At 36.3% G+C, this 12,213-nt stretch overlaps 1 protein-coding gene across 1 annotated transcript; it reads right to left on the minus strand.

Moving 5' to 3' along the window:
• Nucleotides 1-673: 673 nt before the first annotated feature.
• On the minus strand, nt 674-9,763 carry LOC113738055 (calmodulin-binding transcription activator 5). Its single transcript, XM_027265216.2, has 13 exons — nt 9,434-9,763; nt 8,659-8,784; nt 8,413-8,528; nt 7,974-8,062; nt 7,766-7,811; nt 6,587-6,719; nt 6,045-6,164; nt 5,907-5,962; nt 4,529-4,876; nt 2,688-3,382; nt 1,824-2,370; nt 1,192-1,500; nt 674-1,100 (listed from the first exon to the last, which is right to left on the minus strand). The coding sequence occupies exons 1-13, from the start codon at nt 9,480-9,482 to the stop codon at nt 1,053-1,055; spliced, it is 2,682 nt and encodes an 893-aa protein (XP_027121017.1). The 5' UTR covers nt 9,483-9,763; the 3' UTR covers nt 674-1,052.
• Nucleotides 9,764-12,213: the final 2,450 nt, after the last annotated feature.

The raw sequence follows: 12,213 nt of genomic DNA on the forward strand, positions 1-12,213 counted from the left end.
CGGCCAGATCAAAGTTTTGCCGTTGAAAAAAAAAAAATTTTTTGGGGGAAAAATAGGAGGTTTCTTGCCAGCAATGGTCTCTTAGTTCTTGGTTCTATTTTTTATTATTATTTTTTAATATCAAGTATTGTGGGGAGGTATAAAAGTAGCAAGAGATAAATATCTGCCCTGTTTAACAAGTGAATTTTTTAAATATTTGTCTAAAACTTTACTATAATTTACTGTATAAATTTTTTTTTTAAATTATTTTGAAGTGTATGGTTTAAAAACTTTGAAAATTTTTTTGAGATTATTGTAACTATTAAAGTTTTTAAAAAACTTGTAACAGACAAACTTGACAAAAAACTTGTCTGTCAAACAAGACCATCATTTCGTAGCCTTGTGACGTCATGATTGCGTACTCCGAAAGATGAAGCATAAAATGGCCGGATTCCCATAGGTGCCTCTCCATAAAAACTCTGGCAGGCCCAACCAACAACGGAGGGAGCTGGGAGTGGCTATGGCTCCTATAATATCTGTTCCAAGTGATATCTTTCTATCAAAGGAACGGAAGCAAGACTGCAGAGTTGATACCAGAAATAGTACTAGTCTCTTTTGAGGTTTGATCTACCTTTTGCACACCATACGCAGCTGCACATTCACCAATATCATCAGCACCCATGGTCTCCATAACTAACACCAAATAGGAGCAGCAGCACCCATAGACACTTCAATCAGTTCAATGTAAGAGGGCATTAGAGTTTCTCTGGATACTACATCCTCTGGAATCTAGTTTCCAGGTAAGACCAAAACATCAGGATGGAAAGAGCTAATAACAGCAATCTTCCAAGCAGCCTCAACGGCTTCCAATACTTGAAAAAGCAAATGGACAGTATGACCCTCATTTCCATAAAACGTGAAAAAAAAAGGTCACAATCCAGCATCGTCTTAAAACTACAATATTTACAAGATGTACATATATTGGTGCTACTTCAACCCAAGCTCCACTTGCAATACTGAAGCCATCATATCTTCTTGTGCTAATGATATAAACCAAAGAAAAGGCTTGCCACTCAGTCTTGTCTCATCCCATCAGGATTTTCGAACTCCTCATATTCCCGCTGCACAATTTTTTTAGGAAATACAGACAAACTTTAATAAATCCAAACATAAAAATAAGAAAGAAAACAGGAGAGAGTACTGGTTCTGTACCGCTGCGTTGTTGTGAGCAAGCTTCATCCGCCTGTACTCTTCTTGGGCAAGCTTAGAGCGGAACATTGCTTGTACTCGGACAACAGATCTCTCAACACGCTCCTCAGCTTGTTTCCTGCTTGCCCGGAAGAAGTCCTCCTCCACATCATTTTCTTCCTTCTGATTATTGACAACTTCATCAGGATTAACATGAAGCCCACGAAAGCCTTTCCTCTTCAAGCGCCAGCGCAAAATTGCTTTCTCAAGCACTCCAACTGACCATATAATTTTTCGGTATTGCTTCCGGACTTGAAATCCCCGGAATACAGCCTGTAAAATCAAGCGAATCAATAAATAAGCAAGTTTTCCAATAAACGCCACGAGTTGGGTATTTCTTACAGCAGTCAAAAGCTCGTAGTTAACATAAAGAGCAGCAGAAGACATCATTAGACTCGATAAGTTGCCCAAGTTTTCATGTAAGCTAAACTTCAAGCTACCCATCTATCTCAAATCATTTGATTGTGAAGTCTGTTAGTAACCAGACAAACAAGCACACATGAACAGCTTAGTAATACTAGCCAGCTAAGTAGTCAAAACCTTGGAACTCTTCCAGTGACATGACTTCAAGCAAACAGAAGATCAACAAGCCTTACTTGAATTCTAATGGCTTGCCGACGCATGTTAAGAAAATCTCTTCGCATCTTCCAAGTACGAAACCTGTGTTGAATCCTAGCAGCAGCAGCCATCTTTTTCCTTGTCTCGAAGTTACGGAAAGCATGCTGAATCTTCATAGCTGCAACTATATTACGTGCTTCAATCTCTGGATTAGAAGACTCAACTGCTAGAGTTTGAACCTTGAGGGAGTGCTCCCTGAATGCAGCCTGTATGCGTGCAGCAGCATCAGCAGCAGTGCGGTAGGCTGCTAGAGTATCCTTTAGATACAACTCATCCTCACTGAAGTTTCCAGGTTCTACTGAATCACTTTTGGCAGTATGAAGTGAACCACTGACATTTCCAGCTAAGGTCATATCCTGAAAGTGTTGAACCAATGCCTTCTCTGCAAGATATGCCCCCAAACCCTCATGACCATTTTTGGATGCAAGATCAGCAGCAGTGAATCCACCAGGATTTTCTGAAGTCGGGTCTGTCACCAAATTTGCCTTTGCTCCAGCAGTTAGAAGCTTTGCAACCATTGGCTCCCTAAAAATATACTCTACGAATGAGCAATGACCACAGTTGAAGTAGCTGATAAAACTCAATAACCTCAACCTTCATGCCATATATATCAGCAAGGTGTAAACAAGACTTGTTTCCTAGAAGCCAGCTTAATCATATTCTCACTTTCCATAATTGTATCCATATACATTTCTTGTTAAGCCACAGGAAAGTATGCAGGCACCCCTTTACATGTGATAATGGAGCATGGGAATGGAAAAGATAACATTAAAAAGAAATAGTGTTAAAATTCCTAGTGGGAAGAGTGTCAAGAAAAATTTTGAATGCAGCAAAAAGGATACCTTCCATAATATGCAGCCCAATGAAGAGCTGTCCATCCAAACTTATCTCGATAATCTATTGATAAGCCAGACCATGAAAATGGATAGACAGCCCAAGTATAACCTAGGATAGCACACAAATGTATTACACCTAGGCCTTGTTCATCACGTTCAGAGATTTGACACCCTTCCGCTACTCTTTCCAACAACCATTCCAATAACCTGTTTTGCAAAGTCAGTTCAAACAAGCAGTTCTTGGCGTCTGGGAAAGAGATTTCCTTGGCCTTTATTGATTTTGTCAAAAATTCCCAGTGATTTTTTATATGTGAGGTCTTGCGAGCAAAATTCTTGGCTTCCTTCAAGGCAGTTGGTGTTACCTTGGTTGATAAAATGTTAAAGCTCCTAGATGTAGAGAAAAGCAAATGAGCAAGTCTCATCTGAACTTCAAATTCTTCCCAACTAGACCTCTCCTCTGAGATTGCAGGATTATCGACAATGGGTCCACGGAACTCAAACATCACAACTTGGCTTATGGGTGTATGACCATCAAAGCTCAAAAAAAGGTTTACAAAAGCTGGTGCTTGAGGGGAGACCACACAACGAAATACGCCACTTTGGACAGGTTCTGCACGAGTACAAGCATTTCCACAGATGCAAAACAAATTAGACTTTGCCAGGTTAGATTGCCCTTCATGAAAATATCCGACCACCAAGATCTGCAACAGAAATGTCTGGGATATCAAATTGAACCAGGATAACAAATATTTCTTCATTTGTCGAGAAAAATATTTCACCCAAATATACATAATTTTCAAGTAAGACATTTATCTGCCATATTATGTAGCACAAGATCAATAACCAAAATAATAACACTACTTTGAATATCTAGTATCACAGATGCAACTAAATGCATCTAACAACCAAATTCTTGTTTTAAAAATAAGGGGAAAAAAATGAGGATCAAGTCTGGCCCAAAAATCTTTCTTGCAAGTATGTTTTTAAATTTCTTAATAACCAAAGCAACATGAACCCAGATACAGCAGACGCAAGTATAAATAAGGTATATAAGGTTTTGACACCTTTGGCCTACGATCCTACTCCTCTTTGCTACAGAATTTCCACTAGGCAGTGCTAGATAAGCTTTTACTTGTTTCTGGGGCTAATAATGGCAAGATAAAGTTCTTTTTTGTGGCAAATATAGTCATGACTAAATATTACCAAGTCAGGTAAAAAGGTTTTTTGGGCCTTCCTTTTCTGTTGATTTATACCAAAATTTCTTTTGAAAAGCAATGAAGAACAAAAATTACATGAAAACCAGAAGCTTCCTAAGAGCTGTAAAAACAAAAATTGGGAAACCAAGATTTAAAAGATTAAAGCACAAGTACTGATACTGCTTCTATTGAGAGTTCTACAGGGATAAAGACCAGAGTGAGATTCAGTAACACAGTAAAAACTCAAATGAACCATAAAATCTAGCTCAATTTGAAGATTTTTATCAAATGTATAATTGTTATTAGCTCATAAACCTATTAAAAGTAGGCTAATCGGAAAAGATATTGAATTGAAACAGATAATATAACAGATTGTGTGATATGACACTTTTCATTTCCTAAGGAATGAGTACGCATGCCTGAGGCCAAACCTCCAGCAATTTCTCATGACAAGTACCTTAATATCAGCCCTCACCACGCAGTTTCATTCAATTTGATATTTACCAAAAGGGAAAAAGTTTTGACCAGTTAAAGATAGCGCGCACACACATGCAAAGAGAGAGCAAGGCAGGGAGATTCCTAAATTCAGTTATCCATGCCACGAAACAAAACAACTGCAAAAACATATTGATGGTCGATTAAAAAAAAAACCTTTGTTTCTTCACTCGAAAGAGCCCAGGAAGGAGAAATTTCAGTTATGTTGAATATCTTTGTGTCATCCAACGGCAAAGGAGAATCAGCAATAACATTACTAATCCACTTCCCAAAACTGTCCTGAGTTTGCAGACCATCCTTGCTGGCATGTTCTAAGGAATCACCAGCAAACAATGTCATCTGTTCCGAATCCTTCAGTAGTAAGTTTGCAGTTGGAGCTCCCATTGTTTGAAAGCATAAATTGGCTGGAACATTAAGGTTACCAGAATTGTTCATTGAAACTTGCCCGGGGAATTTTTCCAAATAACTCTCTACAGGCAATTTGTTATCTGAGATGGAGTCACCCTGCATAGACCAGCTGTCATTAATGATTATCCTTACTTTACAAGGACCAAGTTTCAAATTTGAACATACATTAAACAAGCAAAGACTCAGCTACTCCAAACAAGATTTAGTATGTACTTGTACCATAAACTAATAGAACAAACTGCTGTGAAACAATACCAAGTTGCCTCCTAGTGATTTTGGCCCTTCAAGGGCAAGATCTGTAACTACTTAATACTAATAAAACAAATAAAATGAATAGCTAAGACAACACACCAAATGCCTAAATCCTTGTAAAATTCATTCAAAAGTAGTTCAATTCATGCATATATATCCAATACATATCCATTTCTAGCTGATTTTATTCCAGAAGCTGTGCTTCAATTTTTCCTTGAGCTTTTACTACCAATCATACAAATTAAATTACCTTTTGGGTTATCTGATGGGTAACACCTATTGTAGTGAAGGAGAAAATCAGGACACAACAAATTACAGGAACCACAAACTACTTTTCATTGGAGCCCAAGAAGCTGTGCACCGAGAACTTCATGCAGAAATACCCATCCCCAAAAGACAATACACCTTCTGCCCCACTCCAACTCCCACGCCCCTTCCCCCCCCCCCCCCCCAAAAAAAAAAAAAAAAAAAAAATAAAAACAAAAAAAGGAAAACAGAAAAACAAGACACACCTGCCCTTCCATCCAAAGAGAACCAATACGGAAGAGTAGGCAAACTCATCATCTATACTTTCACCAAGCAGAAATTTGCGAGCAGAGCACAATGATGCGCAAAAAGTTTCATCCACACTTGAGGAAATATTATTGCTAAAACAAGGAGTAGGATAGCTAAATGACAAAGTTATGTCCTGTAGATAAGTATTTGAGGCCAAAATATATCGCTAACAAACCAGAAGCCAAGATGAGGATGCAAGTCAGTCTGTTTGCAGGATACAAAGAAAAGAATATAGCAACAATGAAAATTGTGACACACAATTGACTATATATAGATCTGGAATTATTTCTGTTTCGACATGATAAACAGTTCTACTTACAGTAATTCCATAACCATTCATGTCGTACTGATAAGATAGCTCGGATGAATATTTTCCTGCCATCAACATGGGGAAGAGTCAAATCATCAATAGCTCCACTACAAGCTTCGCCTGCTAACGCAAGCAACTAGTTTTTACCTTCTTGAGGTCCAATTAGCTTGTTGGGGTCATCTTGCACAAGAAGCTCATCCCATTCCAGTGTGTTAATCTCATGAAGCCTCAATTCATGATCTTTTATGTTCACACTACAATTAGGATCTACAAAATCATCAAATGAAAAGATCTTCAAAACAGGAGAATTGAGAGCAAAAGTATTTCAAAATAAACTTCCATCTAATTATCAGGCAGAAAGCAGACAACTCAAATAAATAAAAGTGGATTTTTTGACCAAGAATGATAGTGATTATATTTGCAAAAGATGCTTGGAGGTTATTTTGTACATTGGATGCACCAAATTGATGCTTTACCAATAATTATTTATCTTCTCAAAAAGGCATTGCCTCCAACAAAAAGAAAGGTGTATAGTAAACTTATTAATGGTTCCTATCACAGATTTTGCTCTCTAATGAAAAATGAGAATGGTTATGCAGTGACTTTCTATAATAACATCTGTAAACTATTTAAACGTGAGATTTGGACAAGTAGCTCATCAGTCTAATTGAAAGTCGCATTAACATCACCTAAATCTGCTCTCTCTCTAGAGTAATATGCCCGGTCTGCTGCTGAATCAGATTCTTCTGATATGACCAAAGATTGAGATGGATCAGAAAGAGCGGAACTAGAATTTGAATTCAATGGCGTTGATGGAGAACCCTGCAACGGTTTTAGGAGTCAAATAAAGTCGTTAATCATGTCAGCATAAATTGTTAGTCAGTGGGTGAACTGAGATGTCGATTATTAGCTGCATAGCTAGGCCATCAAAGTCCAATCTCTTAAAATCATTGAACCAACTGAAGATTTTCTTTGAAGAAAAACAATTACTTAATAGCATGCTAATTTTAAATTGTAGCCGAAAATGCAATAGAATCCTCTCAGAAGCTTCAAGCTAATTTGAAGGTAATCAAAGAAAGAAGGGAAATAATAAGTAAAAGGTCCACTTATAACCCCAATTGCACCACTGGCTGTGCAACAAGCCCAAAAAGATAATATAAACAGCAATATACAGGTATTTGCAGTTTTCCTTCCAATAACATTCTCCCAGACAAATTATGCACCTTTGCTTCGAAGAAAAGTTTTGCCTAAGTTCATTGCGCTTGAATGATTACAAAGCTGTAAAATTATCTACAAAATCAAATATGAAAGACCAAATTAAAACTGAGTATGATTAAGCAATGATGACTTAGAATGCATTAAGCATAGCTGGAAACCAGCCAACTCATCATCTGGATTTAAAATCACTTTTCTCAGAAAAGTGGAAGACAAACAAAGATCTGTCTCTTTTACATTTTAGAAAACTAGACCATGAAAGTCGACCACCTTCCAAGAATTGACTAAGAGTATAATATGAATTTCTGTTCAGTCACATATAAGAAAAATTAGTCCATCATTCAGACTTCTTTCTGAGAGTCCAATTCTTCTGACAACATATTAATAACTAGAGAAAGATTGAAGCTAAATCGACTTTTCATGTGAATAAATATAACATCTCAATTCTTCAATAGCCATATACACCAAGACATGCATATCCATAAACAGTTGAGAATCTAGCTAAGATGTCTTATGTTCAGTTCTGATAGATTAGCAAACTTCTGTCAAAGTACTTTTAGTACCTTTGAATCCAGTATTTGTTATAACTATCTACAACCAAGATGAGACTATACTACATATCATGTGGTGGCTTTCTGGATTAAGAGACAAACCTCTTGAGTTTCACGATAATGAACGAGGACTACGTGTTCCAGTGACCTGACACATAGATAAATACTGATTAACAAGACCCACATTAAGATTTGGGCACTTGGCCATTTGACAAAGCCATGTACTGGAAAGACATTATTCTAAGATCAGAAGCATGCTAACGAAAAGTTGACTAGGTTGATGCTCTTACGAACTAAAATCATTTCATACTTGTCAAGTAGCCAATAGCATCTTCGAACAAAAGTTGGGTTATCTTCTCCATGTGCATAGTATACATGAATCCTCTCCTCGTTACCAACCTGTCACAAAATAAACCAAATTCAAGACCAATCTCATGACTTCAGGTTCAATTGGGAGATATGAAATGCTGTCCTCAAATTGTAAACATTTGCTAATCCATTTAGTGAGACGAATATCACTAGATGTCTCAATTTGCTAATGTTACTACAAACAACGTATGACAAATAAAATGAATGACCCAAAACATGAACCTCATACAGCCACGGCATATCCCCCAACACCAAACACCTAAAAAAACAAAAAGTTACTGTTCAACACAGTAACACATGCACCCTACCAACAAACAATTGGTAAGTCTGTTTAACAGTTGATTTCTAACAAAATCTAAACCTAAAAGAGGCAAACTTACTTTCAAGTGTTCATGTGCTTCTTTGACAGTTTTCCCATCCTTTTTTTTCTTCCAACTATGACCATCCTTCCGAAAATTCCTAAGCATCTTCCGATCAAATAACACAATTGTGCCACCTATCATATCACAACAAATTCACATTTGGAGTGCATCAGTGTCAGAGTATCTTTTCCTTGCGCATTGAATCCATCAACAGAAGAATCACATTATTTTTGGTTATAGTATCATATTCCTGCTCAAACGTACTTGGAGGCAAGTTGACTGGCTTGACTTGTACATTAAAGTGCTTGTAGTTGCAGAGTATAGCATGAATCTCATTTGGCCGAAGCCATCTTCCCTTGGCCTCCTCCAGTATGTTGCCAATATCTAAGTCTGTCGATAAATTAAATAGGACGAATGATTCTCATTAAAGGACTGGCTTTTACCATGACAAAATAGGGGTGAGGAACCCAAAAGATGAGAGATACACGAAAGCCATTATCAAATGCTGAATAGTTATGGGAAAACCTTAAACAAAAGCTGGTATTAGCTTTTCGCAACAGGTATTTGAGAATAATATGTGAAAAAAAAAAAAGTCCTTTTTTTGAGTCAAGAAAAGTTTCAAATCCTATAAAATGTTGAATATACCAGATAGAATCCATTGCTCAAGCCAGAGGTTACAGTGTCACAAAGATGTCCTCACAAACAAGAAGTAAGAACATCACTTGTTCCTCCCATGAAGGGATAGATCCTATTATAACAGCAAAGTTTCATTTCAAATATCTATGTCGACATATCCAGCTCTAAGACCTTTAATTAAACGTCAATTTCCAGCTGGGGAAACCCTGGAAACCAATTTACTTCTCAGTCAACTAAAATTCACCACAAAAACCACTTTAAAAAAAAAAAAGCATCACAATCCCATTTCCTTATCTTGACAAAAATTTTACTACCTTTTAAGGCAGCTAAAATTCCGTGGATGATATATAAATCAACCTGAAATACGCATGACAAACCAGAAAACTGCACTATTGCTGAGTACCTTTCATGGTTCGGAAGCCATGTATCTCCGAGCCAGCTATAGCCGCCATTTCTGCAAAACTCGTCAGCTATATATATATATTCCTCGTTAAATGCTCCAATTAAACCAACCCACCTTTTTTGAAATGATCAATTCAGCAACCCAAGTCGAATTAGATATTCCGGATGACAAAAGGGGAAGAATTTTCACCGGAATTGAAGGAAAAACCACGAACCAGTAAGCGAGAGAGATTGTTGGTGTTCTTCTCGTTATGTTTAGTTTATTTATTACACTAGTACTAACGCTTATTGGGATGGGAAAGGCAAGAAGTCGAGTCAAAAGTGATGTCCTAACCCATGAATAAAAAATGAGAAACCAAAATAAAAGATCGATGGCGTATTAGAACAAATGGGGTAAAAAAAAAGTGGTGTCGCAATCATCTGAACCGGATTTCATCTCCGTCTCGTCTCTTCCGTCCTTATTTAACTCTTACGTGTATTGATTAATGAATTTTAAAATTTTATTATACATAAATTAAATAATAAATAACTCTTAAATTCTATTGGTAAAAAATTTAACAGTACAATACACGTAATATTTAAATAAAGACAAAAAAGATGGGATGGAAAACATGACGCTAAACAAAAATGAGAAAGACAGGACAGAAACAAAAGATAACACAGATGATGATTTGAAGATCCTTGGTTTGTCCTCCTATCTTCTTTCTATGATTTAATAGTTGCAAATCTGTGTAAAAACAAAAAGTCACACAAATTAAGAAAATTGGATTCGTTGATCGATTCCGTGATTCAATTGAAATTTTTTTTAAAAAAAAGTATCTTTCAAATTCATGTTATTTTTGGAGTTTAGATGATGCAGGACCAAAGAGATTAACAAATAGTCCAACAGGCTCAATGATAACGCGGAAGAGGGCGGAAAATGTTTTGCCTTTTGCTTGAAAATTGGGAGTGGAAATTGGAAAGTAAAAGAGCTTCTCCATTCTAAGATAATTAGTTGCGAAAATAACATCGCATCCCAGTTACGCACTCGTCGGGCACCGACATGCCCCTTACTCCTTAGCCAGAAGTGGTTTTCTTTGGTGATTATTAACCTCATCTCCAAATGAGAGCCTTTCTTGAGCTAGAATTCATTTTTGCCACATAAAATATTTGAATGGTTAACCATTCGAGCCTACCAAAATTATTCCCCTTTTTCTCTTTGTGAGAAAATTTGGCACTCCGAAATATAATAAATCATGTATCAAGACTCAAGTTACGCCGTATGAATATGACTAGGAGGCATAAAACGCGCGTTGCGCGTTGGGATAAATATAAAACATGCCCTCTTAAATATATGGAGTCATAGAACAAAAATATTTGTCGGTTAATAATTTTATGTACGCAGTTAAACATAAATATACATGAATAAATAAAAGGGTTGTTAAAATCCAATCCATATTACTTACGAAGATTAGAAATTTACTTCACCTTAAGATATCACCAAACTCTTTTGGATTCATTGTGCTGAAATATCACCTTAAATACTTGATACTGGAACTTTGGCGTTAATTCTTCTTGATCTTGAGCATGCATGAACTGTACACTTCCATCCATTGTTGAAGACCTAACCTTACTTGGTTTCATTTCCAATGAGGTTTCTTCTCCATCATTTTTCATTATGAAAAATGCCCTGCCCAATTTTGAAGCAATAAAAATTGTAATTTATGTAGAAAAAGTACATTTTTAGTATAGGCATTTAACAAGTTTAGATAGTTAGAGCCTGTGCTCTAAATCTGTAGATGGCAAGAGGGATATAATTCATATATAATCATATGGCGTAATTCTTATCTTTATTTTAATGGGATCCTTCATACATAAAGTGCGTTTCACAGATAAAATTTCTTTTGATGCAGAAAGTGTCCTTAATAATTTTCATGCCACGAAGGACCACCAAATCCAGTAAATATATTTATAGTTGAAAGTAGTTCTTCATTTCTTGGTAAATTATTTTGAATTACTATGTAGTAATTTCAGTGTAGATAGTCCAGAGTTTCCATTAACATACTGGACGGTGCAATGATGTACTTTCCTCTTATTTTCTGTTGATTCTTGTCCACACATTTTTTTGGTATTTCCATGCAGATGAAGCCAAAAACACATTACCAAGGAATATTTAGACAAAAAGTTTGGCTCCTTTGGTGTTTGCAAATCATATTCATCCCAAAGGAACTGCAATGACTAATTATTAGTTAAAAAGATAGAGAGGACATCAAAGTAACCAAAGAAACTTTTCAAACATTCACTACTAAAGCTTGATGAGTGCAGCAAGTAGGTTAACATCAATTTTGTGGCTAAACACCCATTAGCAAAGCCTGAATTGCTAAACAAATGCAATAACTTGTTGAACATTAAACTTCTAGTGCTTTGAATGGAGAAAAAGGAGTAAAAGCAAACCAAGTTGTTTTGTCTTGTTTCATTTCTTGGTTTAATGAAGTGTAGAATAAAAAAAGTAAATGAACAAAAAAACACAGTACAAAATCTGCTATGTGGAGCAACATGAGACCCATATTACAAGACTTGTCAATTTCACAAAGTTGAAACCTCTTGAATTCAACAGGAACATAGACAAAGATAACAAGAAACCCTTTCATTCAAAGGAATCTACCCTTTTATTCATGTCTTCTCTAAAACCTGACGCAGCATGCTCTTGCAAATACACATAATGCTTAAAACTATCATTTTTCCCTTCATTTGCCGAAGAATAGGGCAAAAGAAACAGGGCTCAACACTTCCAAGCAGTTT

This window comes from Coffea arabica, chromosome 3e, assembly GCF_036785885.1.
Source record: "Coffea arabica cultivar ET-39 chromosome 3e, Coffea Arabica ET-39 HiFi, whole genome shotgun sequence".
NCBI lineage: Eukaryota > Viridiplantae > Streptophyta > Magnoliopsida > Gentianales > Rubiaceae > Coffea > Coffea arabica.